At 36.3% G+C, this 23,418-nt stretch overlaps 1 protein-coding gene across 2 annotated transcripts in view; it reads left to right on the top strand.

Moving 5' to 3' along the window:
* Positions 1–23,418, top strand: part of ANKS1B (ankyrin repeat and sterile alpha motif domain containing 1B) — a gene marked incomplete at its 5' end in the record, with an annotated part of 414,325 nt that overhangs the window by 142,500 nt on the left and 248,407 nt on the right. For both annotated transcript variants that reach the window (XM_083860540.1, XM_083860539.1), the window contains 2 exons: positions 2,162–2,298; positions 16,687–16,867. In XM_083860540.1, coding sequence (XP_083716666.1) covers positions 2,162–2,298; positions 16,687–16,867 — 318 coding nt within the window. The remainder of the gene's footprint in view (positions 1–2,161; positions 2,299–16,686; positions 16,868–23,418) is intronic.

A 23,418-nucleotide genomic window follows, 5' to 3' on the forward strand; every position in this document is an offset into this window, starting at 1 on the left:
GAAATACTGAGCAGTTGGATGTTTTTTCTGGGTTCTTTATTTAAAAAAAAAAAAAAAAAAAAAAAAAAAAAAAAAAGTATAGCTCCTTTTGCAAAATTTTGGTTTTGTACTCTAAACATTTTTCTTTTTTTTTTATTTTTTATTGCCCCTTAATTTTGCTTGGAAAGAAAGACTGTAACTCTTTTCTGAGATTGCCGCATATTGTGTATGTTGCTGAATTGGTTATGGTTGTATTCACACATTGTAGATGGAGAATTTTTTCTCAGCTCTGTCTAGTGTCTAATGTAACAGCCCTGCTTCCCCTCCTGTATGCCTTCCAATAAATTCTCCTTCCAAGGATGTCACTCTCAGTCAGTTCAAAGCCACTTGTGTGAGTGTATGGAACCTGGCCTTCAGTGAGTTACTACTGAAGAGGGTCAACAAGAAGTCTTTCCTATGCAAAGACTAAAACCTTGCTCATATAACCTGACTCCTCTGTTACCCTCTTCTGCATATTTAAAGTGTGATTAAACTGAGCTGAGGTGATTATCAACCAGTCTTTGAAACAGAATAAACTGGCAGCAGGACAACTACGTTTGTTACCATCAGCACCAATCTGCATTTCTTATGATGTGTCCTTTGAGTGATCCATCCTTGAGATACTTCTGCATCTACAACACTGCCTGATTTCACTTGCAAGGCTTTCATGTACTAAATAGCTCAAGGGCAGTTGTGCCACAGCCACACAGGCTCACAGGGAAATAGTGACAAAAAGGCAGGGGCTGCTGAAGTATGGAGGAGTTTGTGTTTCTTTATAGCTTTAGCTGTTTGTCAGAGACAATCATTCTGTTTGTTTCTCACACCAGTGAGTAAATAAGTGCGCTAAGTGCACTTAGCTGGATTCATGTGGAGCATTTATCACCATAGAATATATTTTTTACCTTCCTATATATGGTGCCTGTATTCCCACATTTCTTGACAGTAGTATAGTCCCTTGTTTGGTGTCTCCCCAAACAGAGGGCAGGGATCTCTTAGAGCAACTCTCTGATTCCTCAGTAAGGGAGGTTCCTTGGTGATTTTCTATCTGTCTGTAGAGTGAAAGAAGATGCTATTTCATAGTCTGGAGCAAAAGAGGCTGAGACTTTAAGGTCCCCTAAGGTGTTACTCATATCTAGCCTTTATCCTCACTATGAGATTTTCAGAGTATGGCAAGGCTTTAGAGGTTTCTCTTCTTGCCAATTTTCTATCCCTCCTTTCATGAGCTGGGCTTTCAAATCACAGGGTAGTTATTTACATGGTCCACGTGAACATTTCTAAGTTAGACACCAGTTCAGGCAGGAAAGAATATGAGAGACTTAAGGCTTTCTGAAATGCTATCAAAATTCTTCCATGTCAGTTATGTTATTGTGAGAATTCATTTTCAGTTCCTATCTAAGACTGTGTAAAAATTGTTCTGATACATTGTATTAACACACATTTATTACTTTATGAAATAAGTTACTTCTGATCACAGTGCCATAAAATGGTAAGAGCAAAAATATATCCAAAGAGCAGTTTCCCAGGTACATGTAGGTGTGCAGGTATTTTTAAGCCAGATGTAGGTTATCTAGCTGAGGTACGGCTGGAAAGAAAGCTACTGAAGTGCAGAACTCTATGGTGGATGTAAATTTCACCCAAGAAACTGAGTATATTTTCATGTAATTAGTCCTTGCTGGTCAGTTATGCTGGTCACAATGTTAAGGAAAGTTGTCAATAATGGCTATTAGCATGTTCTAAGTTAGTATGTGTTTGTAGAGCTTGGTCATATGTGTTAGAATTTTGCAGGATGGGCTAGAGGTTGCATTATAAATCTCCCTTTCAAGTCACCCCTGTTATAGTGATAATATTTGGATTCACAGTCAGTAATTCAAGCTAATGAAAGTAAAATATTCATGCTTGGTTTTCACCTAATTTTGTTTAGGTACTGAGAAAATACTGTATCTTGCCTTAACATAGAATGAAAGTATGGGCTGAAAAAATAAGTGTAAATATGCAATATATTCCTTAATAAATATATCTAAATTATATTAGGTTTTATATGTTTAAATAGTGTTCTGATTAACCCTCTGTTTTCAAAGTTCTTTTTGATTTTAAAATATATGAAGTACTTGTAATTTCACATAGATGTTATTTTTATTCACAGATAATGCACCTCAGGTAGCAGTTACTGCACCAGGATCTGGTAACCATAGAAACAGCTCTACAGGCCCAACACCTGACTGCTCTCCTCCATCACCAGACACTGCACTTAAAAACATAGTGAAAGTCATACGTCCTCAGGTAGGTGCTCACCATAAGCATCCTCTTATTTGTTGTATCTCTCCTTTTAATAGCAGGCTAAGATGCACGTATTCTAAGAGGATGTTATGGCTTTATGCATATGAGTAGGTAAAAGACATAAACAGAACACAAAATAATTTGTCTTCTTAAGAATCATTCTTAGTAGCAGAAGAAGATAAAATATTTTATGAATGAGCCCAGATGTACAGAGAGGTATCTGTACATATTTCTTATAGTGCTAATAATGAGTGAAGTCCTTATAGAATATTTTGTATTTTTGCATACTTTTCTTTCAAGGCTATGTTCTGAATTTATCATTACTATTTCCATATTACTTTTTCAGGTTTACTCTTTTCTTTCTGCCTCCCCATGAAGTCTAATTTTTCTGTTTTGTTTTACTTTCCCATATAGTATTGCTTATGAACTTCCATCCTTCCTAACTATCCATGTTTCTAGTACTGTTTGGGAAACAAGATGCATAATGTTTTTAAAACTTTAATAATTCTTTAAGGAGGGTGTCTCTTTAAAATCAAAACTTTAAAGCAAATATATGTTAAAACTTGAATCAGTAATATAATCAGCATAGAGTAGTTTATTTTAGAATCATGGGATCATGCAATAAGTCAGAGGAAACCTTGGAATTATCTATTTCCTTGTTTAAAAAGTCATGGCATTTGATGTGCCAAAGCTATCTCGGACAACTGCATGCTGAATTGACTAATTGTGAAACTTTTTTAGTGTGAACCAAAAGAACTTCATCTTCTACTAATTTTGGGTTGAAGTGCAGCCATCTGTTCTTTATTGCTGAGCTGATCCCTGCAGCTGAGCCACTCTGATGCTATCAGATGCAGGCTTTGTACCATCAGTATGTCACTGGCGTTTGTTTTACTTGAGGAGTAAGCCAGTGGACGCATGATATTTTCCTAGGAGTTGTATAGACCAGGTTATTTTGGTACCACACAAGTGACTGTGTCACAGTGATGGAGGTGAATCTTCCTTTCAGTTCTCATTGGAGCACACAGTTCAGAAGGTCTTGCAGAATTAAAGGTAATTACTAGGTGAGTGCACTTGCCATTTCTGTCTAGGGGCCGTTGGCTTCCTACGGTGACACTGTCACTGTACAATAATTCAATTGAGAGGCTGGTGCAGACCATCCCCTTCTGACACCACCATAGTTCAGGTTCCACATGCTGCTTTCAATCTAGATTGCAGAGGGTCTGAAATTACAATTTTGTCTATTTTTTCTTTTTATAGTTGTTTCTCATTTTGCCTGTTTCTGTAGTATCTCTGTCCCTCCCACCCTACATCAGTTTATAGTACTGAAATGCCTCCTTCCCTCCAAGCTGTTTTTTATAGAAGGTGGCAAACAAACAAAAAGGTAATGAAATATTGTTGAAACAAGCTGTTGTGTGATAGCTTATTGAAAATAGCATTTTAAAAGCTGTTTCCATCATGATGTTGCCAACAGATGGACCCAGAACACTTCATGGTGATGTTCTCCTGCTAGTTAACTCTGAATGGATTCAGCAGATTCTGGGAAGCTATTTTCGAATTTAAATTATTCCGTTTAGTGACTCACAGTGTTCTCATCGTTCTGCAGAACAAAACCTAGCTCTGTGGTATATATATGGTCGGAACGTTACCACATTTCCTAAAATGTCTCTCACGTGGCCCTACACATGGCATGCTCCCTGTACAGAAAACAACAGTAGACAGGCATAATGTAGATTGTAAGTCTGTGTGCTAATACATGACAAGTTGGATATGCTGCAGCATTCAGGTCGTATTATGCTTCCTTTTTCATGTATTTTATGCACATCTCCCAGTGTTCTTGTTTTCATTTTTGCTTTTTATCTAATCACCTTTCCCTAAGACCTCAACTCAAGAATTTAGACAAAGAAGTTGTAGATATTTTCAATGTGCTGTTTGCTAACCATTAGTGTTCATTCTGCCTGCATATTTAATTCCTTAATTCTATTCAATTACATGGCAAGTTCTTTGAAGGGTAGCACAATGGGATTCTATTCCTGACTGACCTCTCACCATTCATGTAAAACTAATGAATACTGTTGCACAATGCATGCAAAATAATTAGTTTTCTGTTGGCTGCCAGGGCCACTTTGCATTTTCCTAGCAAAATAAATTGATTTCTAACAGATCTAAAACAGGGATCATATAGATTTTCAAAACAGCTGTCACTTCTTTCCCTTTTTCGTGTCTTGTGCATCCAGCATGGGAAAGTGCCAGTAAAGGCAGAATGGAAAACTCTTCAGCAGCCAGCTTTGCATGAGACAGGCTTTGGCAGCTTGGATGGAACTGCCAGGGAAGTCTCGCCTTTCAACACATATAGTTATTTTAATTTATAGCCTTACCTTTCCTGTAGGGTTCCTGTACATGTAGGGTTGTACATGTAATGGTTTACAAGCAGTGAAGAGAAACACTGCGTTTCCATGCAGTCAGGATGAGAGGACACAATCTTAAGGTGCATCAGGGGAAGTTTAGGCTAGACATAAGGGGCAATTTCCTCACAGAAAGTGTGATTACACACTGGAATGGATCACACCTGGTGGAACGATTATACCTACTTGAGTTTATGTTCAGTGCCACAACACCACCCACCTCCACTACTTTCAGTCCTGAGGCTGGCATACTTAACAGTATCTCAAGAATCTGTGCACTCTTTATCTGTGCACCTTAGCTATGGCTTGTATCTGTGATCAAGTATTTTGCAAATAAATTTCTTCTTTTCAAATTTTCCTGTGGTTAGTCTCTGAAAAAAAAGTTTTTTTGAAAAGTTGCATTCATGCAGAAAAGAAGTAAACAGAATTTAGCTCAGGTCTGGAATTGCTTGATCTTTTTTTTTTTTTTTTTCTAATTGTCCAGATGAGACTTACTGAGTTTTTAACTCTTGAATTGCTAGTTAATGGAAACTTTGAGAAAGCAATACACTTTCAAATTAAGGACATATGCCGCTATGTATACTCACAGCACATGGGATCCAAATTAATATGAGATAGGAGAACAAGTACATAAGTGTCCTTCAAGTTTTAACTTAGTTACATGAGTACGTAGAGTAAAATACAGGTTACCTTATTAGACTGTAATTTTAGAAAGTGATTGTAAAATTATGCTTGCTCTGTCACAGTTCCTGTAGCTCTCAGTCTGGATGAAACCTGAACAAAACTAAACTGCTCGTGATTGTAAAAAATGGGATAGCTGGATTTGAAAAATAAAAAATAAAATTTATTTAGCTTAACAGTGAACTCGGAAAAGCCACAATAAAAAGACAACTCCAACCCCGGGATTGAAGCCGGGTGAACCTCGGACTGGCCTCTATCGCACCGGACCCCCTTGTCCACAAATCCCGTCACCAAAAGTGCAGTTTTTATACAGTTTATTCTCCCCGAGGCAGGGTTTCTTTGTCCACTTCTACTCAGATCACATATTCATGTGTCTTCTTTTGGGACTCCTGTTCTCCTGGATAGCCTTCTGGGCGGAGACAGGAATTGATGAGATTTCTGAGAAACCAATATTGGTATGATCAGTCTTGACGTCTTGTAGTTGATGCATATCTGGTATTAATCGTCTAGGAGTAACCTAGCTGATAACCCCTGATGGCCCATCTCCGAAAATTTCATGGTTCCTCGTCAGAGCCGCCAGTCCCCTTACAGATGTAAATCAGCTTTCCCTGTAGCCGCTTGTGATTTCTTATTTCTATATTTCTTAATTCCCAGCACGAATTATTTTATACAGACATTACCCATAACATGATGCTTCGTGTATTTTTTGTATTAGCTACTCAATTTAATAAGCTTCTCCTTATTTATTTGTTCAGCTCCATCTGAAAAACTAAACTATTTTCATAGAGGGGGAAAAGAGCACCTTTTTTCCTATGATACTGTTTCTTTTTGCCAGTGTTTTTTAGTTGTGGGTCTTGGGCCAATTCTCATAAAACTAAATTCTGACTTCTCACCTTTATATTTATTTATTAAATGTAGTTCAGAGTTTGCATGTTGTCTTCTTGTCTTTTTAAGATATGTTTCAAATGGCTTACTGTAGATACAGCTTTTGATGTCAAAATGTGCCTTATTTAAAAGTAACTTTATCTATCATGAACTAGCATTTTTCCTATTTTATGTGAATAACCCAATTTCCTAAAAGTGTTGTTTCAATGCTGTTAGGAGGGTTTCTGGTAGGAGGACAAAGGAACAAAGAATTTCAGTGTTTCTGACATGATGAAATTTCATAATCTTGTTCTTTCTGGTTTTATTGTCAAGATCTGCAATAATCTATTCATCCTAATTTTTTTCCCCTTATCAATATGGATGTGCTGTCTTTACAGGAATCATAATTCTTTTTCCCATTTTTCTTTTTTAACCTCTGTAAACAAAGTTGCAATTCAATCTATGGCTCCTCATTCATCTGGCTAAGACATCTATTATTGAATATAATAGCAGCTAATAGTTTAAACATTAGCGGGCAAAAGAAATGGTCTCCTCTTTCTGCAAGTTCTAACAGAATCCTGCAGGATGTAGAGCCTCTGACAGACCTATCCCACTTGTTTGGACTACCAGGTGTATGACTTTCTACATGTACAGTGTGCCTGTCAAACCTGTGTATATGTGGTTCATCTAGGCATAGGGAAAGACAGGGACCATGACATTCCACTCCCTGTGTCAGCCTGGACATGAATGGACAGAACATCTGTAGGAGATGTGTGCTCCAGAGCTGCAGAGCTGTGCTCCTAGCTAACTTAAAAGGTGGTGTTAATTTGCATTCAATGAAATTGTTTATCATTCTTTTTGCAAGTAGGTGCAGGAATTGCTTTGAACACAAAAATTCCAACAAGAATAGTCTTAGAGGAGACTCTGGAAAATCACAGTTCCAGAAAATAAATTTTCAGAACTAATGGTTCCATAAACAGGATTTTCAAGTGGATTAGTGTCACTATTTCCCCATGTTGAAACAATGAAATTATTTCTGCCTGGTTCCTCCCCTATGATAGCACCATGCTGTGGTTTCCCTAGTTGTTCACAAATGAAATGCACTGCCTTGTCACGGTTGGCTTGAGTTGGCATGTCCCTGTCTCTGCCAGCTTAGTGAAATCCCTGCTGGAAGTTGCACCAGTGCACAACACCATGAGACCGCTGTGTTGCGTCTGCTGAACTTGTTTTGCAACACACTCATAAAATCTGTTTTGCTACATTTTACCACAAAAAGGAGAGCTGGAGAACTGTTATGCAATAAATTCTCTCCACTCTCTGAATGAGATCATAGGACAGCGGTGGTGCAAGGACTTTCTTTCTCCTATGCGCTGTTTTCTGTGCTTAGCTCCACTTACAACATGCTCAGCCAGGCAGGGAATAACCAGGAAAATCACTGTGAAGGAAGACTGTGCAGGCACATGGTGTTTCCTGTTCAGATGCACTTCCTTTCATGCTGTGTTTTGGTGCTGGAATTTGTGCTATGCCTGTGCTTAGCACAAGAGGCAAATAAGACTTAAAAGAAAAACAACCCAACAACTTTACTGAGAATTATGATTTTGTGGGGAATCAAACCCATCATATCCAAGGTAAAAGCTACTCCTGTGTACATGCGTTTATGAAGTTCTCGAAGGTGCTGAGCATTCCCCAAACCCTCAAAAAAAAAAAAAAAAAAAAAAAAAAAAAAAAAAAAAAAAAAGTATTCTACAGTCCACACATGGGCAGATTTAGTGCTTGTCCTTTGTGTGCCTGGTCTGGAGATTTTCCCTGGAGGTCATAGTCTTTCCAAGATCGTGTGTATCTGTGTATCTGTTAGGGCTGCAAGCATATTAAGGTGGTTTTCAGCATACCTTGATTCTAGGTATGTAAATATATTTCAGATTATTCTCTCTGTGACAGGGAACGTCTATACGAATCTACTGCACACCGTTTGATGTCTTCTCATTGTAATGATTATGATTTCTTCTGAGCTGTACTTCCAGCCAGCCTTGCTCTTCAGATAGCCATATAAACGAGTTATTTGTGGGTCCAAATCCTAGACAGAGACGTGTTCCAGCTGGAAAAAGGAGCGGATTCACACTTAGGGACCAGGAAGGTTTTATTTAGGCTGAAACCCAGGTGCAAGTGAAGATTTCTAGGGCTTACCTGCCCTTAAGCACAGGGGGCGTTACCTTTGGGAATGAAGGGGAGTGACTTAGGAACAGGGGGCATTGGCATGGCCATTTAGGGGTGAAAAGGGGAGTGGGGAATCTGAAGCTTGGCTCAGTCACCAGCTTTTGCTAGAGCACTCAAGCTTTAGGGTGTGGTAATAGGTCTTATCAGGGAAGATTACAATGAACTGGGAGAGGTTATTGTAAGGGGAAAATACAGGGATTTGGGAAAGGGGGGTTGGTAGGGATGAACTATTACAGAAACTTAATAACAAAACATACGGAACTTTAGAAAACCCAAAATGCACATTGCAACAAATGATGTTGAATAAAAAATAAAGCTCCTAAACAGCCCTTGAAGAAAAGGGGGGAAAAGAATAAGAGGTATACTGTCAATGCCATTAAGATGTGGTTAGCAATTCATCTATGCATGACTGAAAATAGGACAGACATTATGAAATTATTTTATTCTGGAATACTGAGTACTAAACAAAAAAGGTTATGGTTGGAATTGTCTCACAGGACTGATTCCTACACACTCCCCTCCCCCAGCACACACCCCTCCACAGACACCTGTTTTACCACAGCATTTATGGGCAGAAGATGTGTAACAGCTCCAGAGAAGAATATTTGGGAAAAAAAAAAATTCCTTAGAACATAATGGATACTCTGTGACTACTTAATAACAACAATAAATAAATATTATTAAAGAGATGCATTGTAAGAGATCTCCTTTGACAAATAACTATAAAACATAACTCTATTTATATATTTTATTTATATCTAATAGGAAAACATAAACACATCTACCTAGTACATTTTACTAATGAAAGCAGCAAACAGTGTGTGTTAGTTCCTTTAATTATAGTTCAACAGGATACTAAAACACAAGTATAAATTAAAGAAGAATAACACTCTATTGTGAAGAGTGTTAAGTTTTTAGAATATCACTTGTACATGCATATGAATTTCTTGGTTGAAGTTGGTTACTTACATGGAGAGATTCTCTAGATTGTGATTCCTGATTCAATATAAACACAAATCATGCAGAAATATAGAATGTTTTTCCTATGGACTTCTAACAGACAGGTGATATACTGTTTTTAGAGGTAGTTCAGATACTGAAAGGCACATCTATGAGAGTAAATGAGCTTTCACTCTGCAGAGTTGTCATCTGCACTGTTGACTTATGGACACAGTCCTGGGTATAATTTTGGTAGTGTACAGTTTTCATTTTCCAAACATATCCACTGCCAGGCCTGATTTGTGATTTGAATGCACCAAGCACCATTCCTGGTAGATAATTCTGCTTTGAAGACCCTTCTCTGACGCCTAATGAAGTTTAATTGTGGGAGTGTTAACAAATCCATGCCAGTTGCCCTGCCCTAATACACACAATGCTTGGAAACAGTAACATACTCAGAATTTGGAGGATTAAAGCCTTACCTATTGTGCCTTTATGGGTTTCTTACATTATATTCTTAGGGTTTTCATTTGTTTCTGTAGTATGGGGGCATTTTGAGCACTTTAGTTACTCAGTAACCCGTTATCATTATCTGATAATGCACATTTTCACTTGTGCATGTTTTCTGTAGCATGCGGCTTAGAAAAAAGAACCATCACTTTGGCCCTTCAAAATTTATGATATAAAAATATCATGATAGAAGCAATTTTCACAATCTGAGGTGAAAAGGGGGATGTTACTAGCAGCTGGAAGCCGAGCTTTTTTGAAGAAAATGGTCTTGCATCCATTTTCCAACTGTTTCAGTGAAAATAACACTATTCTAATCTTTGAAAGGTAGGATTTTTTTATAGCTGAGGAGTGAGACATTCCTTTTATCAAATTTATCTCTTGCTATTTGGATCTCATTTCAAGCAATGTTTTCCCAGGATGGGTATAACTGTGTATCTTCAAAATCTAGTCACATCTGTCAAGGAGAAAGACCACTCTAAAGGTGTTGCAGCTTTTGGCATTCAGGATTGCTACTCCTCAGAACCCACAGCTGCAATATGGTTGCAACTAAAATAAAAGTAGGAGGCAATGAAAATAGAAACTGAAGGGAGACCAGCTTTTTCCCTTTTTTTCCTGTGTGATTTGTCATCTGAGATAAGACCACAGGCAGAAGGGGCAGCAACCCTCTGACCTTTAATTACATACTCCAGTGGAGGGCTTCTAAGGCAGAGCCGGGATAAGGTGCGGAGAGGAGAGCAGCAAGCGCTGTGTCTGTACAGTACCCAGAGTCACACAGCACAGCTTCCTGACCACAGGCTACACAAAAGAGCTGAGTCGTGTCACTGCTGAGCATTTCACTGACAGGGGAATGGTCCAAGTATTCTGAGGGACCTTGAGATTACTCTAAAGTAGTATGCACTTGCTGCTCATGCAAGATACAAGCAGTGTCTTTCTCTAAATTAATGATCAATCAAATAGAAATTGCTAGCACTTTGACAGTATGATGTCATTAAAATGAATTTAGTTTCAAAATGCATTATGCTTTTAGTATCATAAAGGATCTACAGTTAAAAAACAGTAAAAGCTTTTTTTTTTTTTTTTCCTCCTTTATCTTTTTTAAGTCTTATAATCCTGCAAGCTCCCTGTTGTGGCTGCTTGGGATATATTAGGTGCCAGACTCTGTGTATTTTCTGCTTTCTGCTCTTAAACTTAATTAAAATGTTGACAAGTAAAATCAAGAATGTCAAAATGGGTGCTGAAACGGCCTATATTTTATTTTTAATTGTTGTCATAATATAATATAAAGTTTTGTGAAATGAAAAAAGAGAAAATTATATTACCATATTAAAAAGAAAATGTGTCTTCAGCTTGTTCAACCTGGTATTTTGAGGCTTGACAGCATAATTGATTCAGTAGTCCAGTAATAATTCAGTGTAGTCTTGCACTTCTAGGTGACAGATGAATCCAACCCAGATGCATCGTAATCTCCAGTTTTTGCAATTTCAAGGCTACTTGATCACCTTAGCTCAGATCCTATAAATCAAATAATTCTTGACAGCAGCATTGATGGATGAGAATGTATCAGAACTGATGATTTCTGCAAATCAAACAGGAGACAGGAGAAAACAAAGAAGCCTGTCTCAGGCTATATTTTACTGAGAAAATTTTGAACATTTTGGGCTTTTATGTAAGTGTAAATGAGCAAAGGAGACAAAGATAGAAACAGAGATGGCATACTGGAACATAGAGGCAAAAGACTGAAAAGTTACATGAAATTAAAGTGACATGAAATTTGTATTTAAAAGGGAGGACAGAGATTAAAATTAGATGCATAGAAGGACAATGAGAGGAATGTAGTGACTGTAAAGTCAGTGTGAGATGGGACCATTAGGGACTTCGAGAGACCTTGAGAAAGCAGAAGAGCAAATTTGGGAAAATCAAATAGAACTGGAATCAACTGGATACTGTGAAGGTTTATTTAGAGTAACATAAGTAGCTTTGGAAGGAATATAACAATAGATAGGAGAAAACAAAAGAAGAGAGGTGCTCAGAGAAGTTGTGGATGCCCAGTCTATGGAAGTGTTCAAAGTGAGATTGGATGGGGCTCTGAGCAACCTGGTCTAGTTGAAGATGTCCCAGCTTATTGCAGGGGGTTTGGATCTAATAGCTTTTAACGGTCCCTTTTAACTCAAACCATTCAATGAAAGGGAAAGTGAGTGTACAGCAATAGAATGAGATTTTAGAAGGAAGGAAGCTGGAGAAAGGAAAATTTCAGATGTAGGAGTGAGTTGATCAGAGAATTGAAAGAATTGAATCATCTAGGCAGGTATCAAAATGAGGGATTTAAGTGGCCACATAAGTAAACTCACATGGTGTTTGTTATATATGTGAGATGAGCCTGGGGGAAGGGGCTGCAGCCTCTTGCTTTCTTTGGTAAGTCTGTATTTTATGCGCTAACTAGAATTTGAGAATATAGGTGCAATTCTCTCTTCTATCATACATATTCTGCATGATATATTGTAACTGAAACCAGCTTCTATATTATAAAGGGCAGCTGGAATTTGACAGATTTTGCCAAATGTAGAATTTCCTTAGGGTCATTGGTTCTTAGTGTTTAACAAACCACACATCTGTCCCTTGGGAAAGCTCTATACTCTTGTTCAGCATCTGTAAAATGGGGCAACTAGCTCTGCCATAGTACAGTGTTGTGAGAATTATTATTTTAAGACTATGATAGTGCTATGTACACAAATCCCAAAGGTAAAAGAAGGTGAAGTGAGAAGCTTGTATTGCAGAGTATACTTCAAAGCTGAAGAAATATTTTGGTGTTAAATTGAGAAAGGAGTTTTGCCTTAGTGCCTCAGCTAAATGTTGTAAGAAATATTTGAATGATCTCTTGCCTGCCCATAGTATTACATGCCAGTCATGGTAACATTACAGAATTTGCATGCAAATTCCATTAATGGAGGCATTAAGTCCTTACTTGTCTTTTTAATAGAAAAGCAATTCAATATGTGTATTTTGATGCTTTTCCTGGTTTTGCAGTTTCAAGGGGGTATCTTTCATTGGTATATGTTCACTACAGACTGAACATGAAATTTTTTTATTAGACCTGATTTAAAAGTTATTTAAATCTTAGTATTGCAATATCTTTAAAGATTTATGCTGATATATTTTTTGCTTATGCATTGAGAAGATTTATTCATTAGCCTGATTGGATATGATATTTTAGGATAGTGTAGGGTTTTCTAGGTTTGTATTATGACAATTGAAATAATATTTGTGAAGAAATGCCTTAAAAGCAAGTATCAGTCGTTAAAGAGATTTACAGGTAACAAGTAGAATAAATACATTAATGTAATGAATAAAAATCTATTTAAGGACAAATGCTTATTGGGGTGAAGTGAAGTCATAAGTATGCCAGAATTTCACAAGGGTTATCTAAGCATGTCCAGACCTTTGGAGTAGTACAAGGAAGGCATGTAATGACAAAGCTGGTTTCTAAGAATGAAGGAAGCATTATCTCTTTGGGACAGAGGTTTGTGTTTCACAGCTATTGAAATCTTGACCCAACTGAGTTATGGTGTTCAATATAGTAAATAATCTTAGAATTTTTCAGGAACTATCTCAAGAGTTCTTGGTAAATGTAGTCAAACAGTAGCTTTTGCAGGTGCAGTCAGCAAACCAAGGTTACTGCCAGTAAGACTGGAATTTGACATCAGATTCTAAGAGAAGATTTCTAGGGTGTGTCTAGATGTGAGCTGGATGTGAGATTAAATCTGGGACTGAAACACCTTTGCTTTCATTTCTGTATATGAGAATCTCTGATTTGGAGACCTAATCTCCCATCATGCTTAGGACAGATGCAGGATTCAATTCAGTTATTTAAAAGTAGGAATCTAATGTCATTTGAGTTGCTATAGATGTGTCTTTGAAATGCACATGGAGACTGTCAAGTATTGTACAGGGCATATAGAAGGGAGACCTGCACCCTTCTGAATGGCAGCTGGAGGCCAGATGGGATGCCCTAAGGAATCTGCAGTGATGGTAGATACCTGCACTAAGGCAAGGGAATCAATACCAAGGGGACTGGGGTGAGGTGAATTGTTCTCTGAACTCTCGATGGAATTGACTATATCTTGATTTTATTGACTAAATCTCAACTGACTGCTCTGGGAGCTTAAATACCTAGGATGCTGGAAATTTAGTTGACAAAATTGGGAGTGGAATCTAATCCTAACTGTAGATAAAAGATTGATTCATTTTTACAGGAATGTTTTTTTGTGCAAATAGTGCTTTAGAGAGATAAAGGCAGAGAGATATACTCAGCATAAACTGGTTTACCGAGTCTCTCATAATATATATTAATGGACAACTAGTGTACTTTAACAGCATAACATTTTACAGAACACAGCAAAAGTGCAAAATAATCCTCTAGTTCCTCTAATTCCTTAGCTAGCTGCAAAGGCTTAGATGCTGGATTCCTGGCTAATTATGTAGAAAAATTATTGGCACATGTTGGCAGATGGACCTTGTTAATTCCAAAAAGTATAGCAGCAGTGTAATGCCGTGGAGTACTAGAGGCTGAGAGAGGTTCTCTGCAGAAGTCTTAGATTTGGAAGACATATTAAATTGAGATATGTTTCTCTGAATCAGTAATAATAATGCCCAAGTCCAAAATAAGATAGTGAAAGGCCAAATGGTGTATCAGATGCTGCTATTCTGCCTCTGAGAAAGGGGCACACAGGCAAAACAGTGGCTGGAGGTCTGACTAGACAAAGGTCAGGGCAGTTGCCTTTGGAGCTGCTTTGGGAGACAAAGCTGGACCATTCCAGCTCCCATTTAGGCAGGAACTGTCAGCTTAAAAGTAGTGAGAGATACTACACTTCCTGTTAAGAGAAGTGTCCTCTTTTCAACAGAGGAGTTCAAGTCCTGCAAATTTGCAGACACCGTTGCGTGAGAAAGGGCAAGAAACATACTAGATGGCCAGAGATCTTACGCTTTAGAATTAGGCCATTCATGAATCTGCTGTCTATCAAAAGTATGCCATTTAGATTTAATTAATACAGATGAATATTTTTGGTCTGATCTGAGAGTTATTTTGGCTCAGATCCCAAACAATGACTTCCAACCACAGTTTGATGTTGGAGTCTGTCCTGTTCATTGAACACTCCTATGAAGTTACTAGACCTATGAGTCAGGCTTTCAAAGCGGAAATGGGTTTTAATTATTAAAGAAATTAAGTCTACTTGATAGATCATAGATGACTTCCAGATGATTGCTCAAATTTCCCTTTTTTCTCAGTTTTAACATAACATGGTTAATTTATATGACACCTAACATAACTTGAAGAAATAATCAACATTATACAGACCTAATTCTATAGAGTTTTTCTGTCTGACATACCAATTGAAAGGGTGGATTTTTAGTGAAAACAACCTAGTTCAGTTCAGTTCAACACAAGCATTGAATGACTTGTAACCTAAAAATTAAATAGACCAAAAACAAATGCAAAAATTACTCCACTGGGATAGACTGTATTTTAACAGGTAGTTCTAAGTAAGGGATAGTGAATACCTTCATGGTCCAAGGAAGATCTTACTGCTCCCAAAGGTAATAATTAGGTCTTGACACTAATAAGGAAAAAATTCTTGACCCTTACAAATATTCTGACATGTAAAGCCTGACATGCTAGAAAAAGAAGAGATGAAGCATCTTTTACTCTCTTTTTTCTATTTTTTGTCCAGTTTTGGTTTTCCAAGACAGAATTTCCTGAGATGTTTTTCTCTATTTTGAAATAAATCTACAGACAGCTCTAAATGTGGATGCAGGACCTCTTCTGTTTTGGAGATGTTTAATGTTTTGGGTCATTGATCTTGAAGCAGCAAGGAGCATCATGGGGTTAGGGTATTTTGGAACCGAATGAGTGCTGCAACAGACTATTTAGCATGGCATTGCAAACCAGCAGTGGTCTGTGGCTTAAAAGCTGTGATATTGAGCACTAAGGTTATGCCTGTACTAGTAAGTAGTGTAGTGCAATCGGGACAAGTCCATGTAGCAAAAAATTGTTGCTGACCTGAAGAACACAAAATATAGATTTAATTTCTGCACCTGATGGTATAGGTCCACCCAAAAGAAATGAGTTTCTCATGCTCTAAAACTGCTCTGCAATCCAAAGGACAACCATTAAGTGGGGTCTGCTCAGGGGTTTGCTTTGAAAGTAAATATTTGAAATAAAGTAGTACCAAGTTTTTTAACCAGTTCCATGAAAACTCACGCAGAAAGTTTGATTTTCATGTATGTTTTTCAAGCTGACACTTTTCCCTAAAGCTTCCAGATAGTTCAGTCTTTGAATATTTGAGGCATATCCATACATGTAATAAACAGCAGAGGGTGGCTTTCGAGTGATGGGCACTTGGTATTATTTACTAAACTTCATTATACAGGCATCAGCGCTCTAATTGTTTTGCAAGATGTACCCAGCAATGCAGCTGGTGAAGAGCTCCCTTTCTTTTCAAAAGATGATTGAAATTATTATATGCAAGGCTGTAAAGGCCTATTTTATGTTGAATTAAATTGATTAGAATGAAGGCATGAATTTTTTCTAATAAAGATTAATCCAGATTTGAGAAGGAATTTATCTCTACACACCACAGCTTGTCATATGAAATGATTTTTACTACTATAACCTTTTAGACAAACCAGTAAAACCAGAGAAAAGCTAGATTTATTAAATGTCAAGTGATGAAAACTGTACAAAAAAATCTGTATTTTTCATGCCAAACTTCTATTTTTCTTGTAGCCAAAGCAACGTACATCCATAGTATCTTCTCTGGAATTTCACCGAATGAATCACAGCCACAATTATTTTGAAATCAACCCATCCATTGGCTGTGCAAGTTTTATTTCTACTCCTGCAATCAGTCCAGCTAATTATTCTTTTGGATCTCTGGAATACAGTCTTGAAGAGAAAGAACTTCCAGGTATAGAAAAAAAAGCTTACTTTGTCTGTCAACAAAGCTTTATAAAACTTTAGGTCTTTGAGTTTAAGTTGGAATTGCTGTTGTCTTTGGTAGTAAAATACATTTATCATAAATACACAGAATTATTGTTGATTTTTTTTTCTTACACTCAATGAAGAGTCCTGATATTTTATGACCAGTATTATGAGACATACTTTTTTTCCTGAATATTATATTTTGAATAAAAAACCTTTTATTTCCAGACTTGCCTAGAACTTACATATTGTAGCTTTTGAAATTATGATGATTCATACATCTACTTTCATCATTGTGTGGTCAGTATACTCCAATAAAAATTTTAAGTTTAAAAAATGCAATTAGAAATCACTTTGTAACCATCAGTAAAGATGTGGAAAGGAAGATTTCTAAGAAACCTGTGATTGTTTCTGCAGTAGTAATGGGATTCATTAAAGCAAAACTTCAATGTATTTGCTCTGATGATAAGAGTTGAATAGATAGATAGTGTGATTGTAATGGGGAAGGTTTTATCTGTAAATGGAGATTTACACATTGAAAATGCTTTAAAAAGGATTAAAGTATTTCTGTTTTCACAGACCCAAAACTTCAAGAACAGGAAATTCTCAGTAAACCAAGCATTTATGTTTGTCCCTTCAAATTCCACATAAAAGTTGCTTTATTTAGGCTAAATTTGTGACAGAAGAGTATAGTATTTGAGAAAACTGATGCATTGAAACAAAAATCTTTGATAGCTTGTTTATGGGATCTGCAGATCAAGTTTAAAAGTGTGCTATATTTAATTTATAAATACAAGTAGATTAGTGTAAAATATATAATGCTGAAATTCAGTGCAAAGTTATCAACTGCTTTTTGTAGCATTGGTTTTGAAATGAGATGAATCTTCTTCATTCCTAGTTGGTAGAGTACAAAAATTCTGAAAAGTATTGCTTTTGAATGATAAAAAAAAAACCATAGCTAGATCAATAGAAAACTATATGGTAAGGGAATTATTACAAAATAAGAGTGAGAAATCCCATCTTCTTTGATGAAGAGGGAGTTAAAGTGATCAGAGATTATTCATATTTTTTTGGATTATAATATAAACAAAGATAATACGTGTGATTATCTTTGAAATTAAAAGAATGTAATTATGTCATGCATGTAGCAAGTATTTTCACACTTAACTGGAAACAATTAATTTGAATCGTATCTTTTATTCCTAGGTCTGAGGTAATAATGTCTTGGGTGTTTTCTGTTGTCACTGTTTTTTCCTACTGTAAATTCTCCTCAGCAATCACAATTTTTTTCTGGATAGTTGAATGATACTAAATATTTCTTGTATAAAAGCAAAGATAAGAAAACAGAAAGAACATTCACTGACATTAGATAGTTAACTTCTTCAGATTTCTGCTGCTGCACAGTTCTGTTAAAGTTTTTCATGGTATCTGGATTAGCTTTACTCTTACCTTCTTTGGTTAAATCTACAATGGATTACACTCAGTAACTTCTAATTACTGCGTTTAATTTTGTCTGAGACTGGGACTACAAGGTCATGCTTATTAGAATTTTATGTTTCTAATTTGTGGATGATTTGATTTATGGATTGAGTGAAAGCTGAATTTCCTTTTATCTCTGCTCAGAAAGATAAGAAAAAATAACAGGCAAAATGACTGAAGTTCAGAGCATCTTCTACAAGCTTTTCAATAGTACATTTTACCATCAGTAAATAATTAATTTACCATTAGTAAATGAAATAATTACAGTGAAATTACAATTCCACCCTTCATTTTCAGATGGTATTCTGGAATTATTTAAGTAATATGTGGGGTCCCATATTAGGCACAATATTAGCCTGAATGAAAAAAACCCTACATTTTATTTTGATCATTTAGTTCATTTTGACTTCTTACTAATAGATCATGCACAGTTAACTCTGCAAGAGACAAGAGTACTAATGTGGAAAAAGAATAACAAAATCTGGAAGGAACAGATGAAATTTGTCACTCTTGGAAAAGTCTTTAAGGCATGTCTCTTATCTAGAATGTTAAAATCTTAATGTTGAATAATAATGGTCAGCAAGGAGCAACAGAAACAGTGTTCTGTGTTCTACACAGAAAAGCTACAGCTTTTCTTTGCTTTCAATAGCTGTTGTTTCACTGAAAGACCCCTTGTTTCTTTGAAAGATCTACAGTGAAAACAAATACAGTTCATCATATGACCAAAATATAATCTTCTGAAAATTAATGAAAAATATGCATCTTAATATAATGGTTAGTTTAATACTAATTGAGGATTTGTGGCATTTGAGTAAAACAATTAAAATGCTTTTTACAGGATTTCAGAATCAGAAACTTCCATCTAAATAAGGAATCAGTATTTCCCTACTCAGTGTTATCTTCAGTGTTATGTTATCTTCAGGAAATCTGCAATGATTCATTATAATTCAGATGAATGCATCAAAATAATTATTCTAATTCTAAGATCTTCATAATTTTACCTTTACCTCAGTAGTCTGCTACCCAAGAAGAATCAGCCTGTTATTGATGGTTCCTTTTTATGTCTGGGGATCATAATTTTACTCTTGGTGTTTGCTGATTCCCTACATCACCTGATTTGAAACAGGGGTCTTGATTTTTAAGAAGTATATTTTTTATCAAATGGAAAAACACTGAACACTTCCACAGATATATTTTATATCTGTGACATATTATCTGGATGGAAGTATATATGACAACATTTCTGATTAATTATCTGGAGAACAGGCCACATACAATGGTAAATATGTGCTTCAGCTTTGTTATCAATAGCCTTGTAGAGTAAACAAACCAGGTATGCTGCATGCATGGATGGCAGCAGATACCTTAATATCAAGTTGCCTGATGCAAGGAAAAAGGTTCTGTTCTTTGTTTTGAACTTTGACTGGTGGAAGAACCTGCAACAAGTTGATGGCAACACTTCTCTCACTCCAAAATGTGTAGAGCAGACTGCATGAATGCAGCTTTGGCATGACCTGTTTTCAGGGCTTTGTCTGGTGCTGGATCATTGACATCAGAGAAGCACTCTCGAATTCCAAGGGAATGGTCCTGATTTCATAGCACTGTATTTCACCTCAAGTTGGAGGCCAATGCATCCTAGTAATATCAGCTACTACACATAGTAGTGTAGTAAGTTGCTGTACTAAAAGTGAGACCACTTCATTTCACAGGGAAGTAATTTCTATATGTAATTCTGTCCCAACAAGATGGGTGTAATTTTCTTAATCAACTTAATACACGTTAAGTAGATGTTCTGTAAGATAACACACAGGAAAAATAAAATATCTGACAATTAATGATTGTTTGTTACTTTGATCATGAACTAAGACCGCAGATGTGCAAGATAATTCACTCCAGAAGAGGGCAGCCTGGGCTGTCAGGGAAATACCTGTTTAACAGATCTCTCTGCCTTGTTTTCTATAACCCTCAAGTTCTCTTGAAACTGTAAATTATAGATTGAAGGCAACAGGACTGTGGCCTTTTGGTAACATCAGCTTGGCACAATCAACACTTGCAGCTGAAAAAGTCAGTCGGAATGATTTTCTTTTTCATTTTTGCTTGATCAATCCAAATAATGTGTCTTTCTGTAACCCATATAATTTCATTATATCTTCTTGTCCTGAGTATAATTGAGCCATGAAATTAAAAAGACAGTTCTGCAGAGGTTCTTGTTCTGTTTCAGATCACAAACAGGTCTGTACTCAGATTCATGTGTACAGCAAAAATACTAGCAGATGTCTGAAGGTAATCTCATTACAATCTTTCTCTTCCATCCATGAAAATCTGTACATTTTCAATAAGTTTCATTTACCATTCATTGTAAAAGAGGACACAGTTTTTATCTCATCTTGTTGTGGCAAAGAAGTATTTACTGGGTTTATCTCTTAGTTAGAATGTCTGTCGCCACTGGAGAGGACCTTAATGTAGCTGTTACTGCTTTTATATGCCATGTTCTCTGACTGTGAGAGACATTATTTAATACATCTGAGAAGACTACATTTTTTCCTTAAATCAGCCCAGAATGCACAATTCAAGAATTTAATCTTCAATGTGTAGACTATATTTTTTCTCTTCTACTTTTGAAAAAAATATATTTGAGTCACACCTTTGACTCCTTCTATAAGTGTCTTCAGATCTTTCTTTACAGTACATATCTGATGAAATTGTTCTGTCTCACAAGCCCTATTTCAGAAGCAAAAGCAGCCCTAAAAGCTTAAAACTTGCAGTTTTGTCTTTTTCTTTTGAGATAATCAAGAAATACAATCTGTTGGAATTAGAAACTTCTTTCAGAGGTCAGGCCAAAAATTCTTGGCTATATTGCACTCCTATATACAGTCAGAATTTATTGTGGTGCAGGAATATTTCTTTATATGACAATAGCAAAGTTGCTCTTTGAAGTAGGACACATATTTGTCAACATTATTTTATCATTCAACACTACTTTGTTATATATTAAAAGCTGATATGAAAAGACCATATCTCTGATGTCTGTGTAGAATCTTCAAGCCTTGTTCCTTCAATTGTAAAAGGTCTTGGAGACACTAGAAGTGAAATACAAAATGAAAAGAATACAAAGAGGAAGAAAGTAAATTTTATTGCCAGAGCATTTTTAGGAGTGCTGTATGCAAGTTCATGGTATACTGTCTTTGTTAACAAATTCTCACTAATTAGAAAAAGAACACATGGTTTTCATGCGACAGAAAAAGGGGAAAATATTGGCTTGTAATAAAATAGGAATAATCAACAAATTTTGGTAGATGAAGCATTCCTATCTCCTTTATGCAAACACCTGTACATTCAGTAAGATAATGTCTGAAGAAAATGGTATTACCTGTCTGTACCAACTTGTCATTGATTGAAAACTCTTTTCCAGATGAAATGGCTTTGAAGGTCAAGTTCAGGCCCTCTTCTCTCTGGTTTTTAATTTTCTTCATCATCTTCTTTATTACAATGCAAAAAATTCTGCTAAGGCATTCTTCAAAACGGGTTAATTTGAACCTCTTCATCTGTGGAGATTATCTGTTTTTCCCTACGATTTATAGCTAAGTTCAACTCAGTGCAATTAGAAAGACATAGTAGAGCTATTCCAGGAACTGCTACTGGGGATCATACTCAGTATTGTCTCATACAGTTTATTTTTTGTTCTAATTAACTTGTCCAGCAGATATAGCATTTTGAGGTCTCCTTATGTTGCCCTTCTTTTTGCTGCTTCTAATTTCAGCCTTTGCACAGTTATCCAAGGCAAGACACAGTCTGTCCCACAGGGACAGAGAAATGTAGGGTTGATTAATATTATAAACTTCTCTTTGTTAATTATTATTGTCTTTGCACAGTCCAGTTTCAAAACAAGATGTTTCATGAAGTGCCTTGTAATCATATCTCAGTGTTACAAATATGTCAACATGTCTAAAAATCTAGTGGCAGAAAGATCTTCTGAGGCAATACCTGGAAAGCTGTGGATGAAACCAATTTCTGTTGTTCCAGTCAAAAACAGTATACCTTTTTACAAGAAATTGGTTTGTGCTAGTCCTTGCATGAATCATTAGATAAAATATGCCTCTAAATCTCATGCCACCTGAACTTAAAAGTGATCTCCTTGGAATTACCTATATTATTGCAACTTAAAGTTCATGACAGTCTTACCCAGCCCTTCAGTAATGCCTCTGCAGTGTTGTCATTCAGTCTTTTCTCAGGCTTAAGGGCTAAACCCACTTAGTTGTTCTTGTGAACCGGCTCTTCAAATATACTGTCTCACATGTCACTCACTATGTGGACATTACAATTACTAAAAATTGGTGAAGTAATATGGAAATAAAACAATTTGTAGCAAGCATATTGAGGGAATAAAACTGCAGATGGGTCTCAAATCTCTGTTGTCAGATAAAGCACTGGATGTGTTAATCAAACAAGAAATGACATGCACAGCTTATCTCTTTTCAAATCGAATTCTGAACCATCTGACCATATGTAGAAAGGCATGTGTTGAGCCATGTGCCTGCCGTTCTTTTATTCAAATGGCTATTCTTAACAGGATTTGCTCTTTTCAGCCACATTATTTGCCTACAATGAATAAAGCCAGTTAGCTATTGTTGACAATACAGGAGGAAAAAAATCCCTTGTAATACTTAAGATATATTTACTAATTTTGAAAGCCTGTATTCTTAGGCCTCAGTCTAGCAAGGAGGAGGGTAGGAAATAAAGCAATGCTGTGATGATGCTGGAGATGAAAATTTTAGAGACTGTCCTAAAAGTGGGGAAAATTTCCCTCAGGATCCTTAGGAACAGTTTTACACTGCTGTCAGGTTCAGGAGTTAACTATTTCTCTGAATCCTTTTTTGCCTCTGAAGTAAGTATAATGTGAAGCTTACTGCAATGTATGCATGTTTGTATACATGTCTACTTGCAGCTATTAAAATCTTTTACATTTCATTTAGTTGCATAAATCCCCTTCCTTGAGAGATAGCAGCACAGATAAATAAGTGCTTCACCACATCATAAAATGATTCCCTGAAGGAGCAA

The sequence above is a fragment of the Zosterops lateralis genome (assembly GCF_965231275.1).
Source record: "Zosterops lateralis genome assembly, chromosome: 4".
Taxonomy (NCBI): Eukaryota; Metazoa; Chordata; class Aves; order Passeriformes; family Zosteropidae; genus Zosterops; species Zosterops lateralis.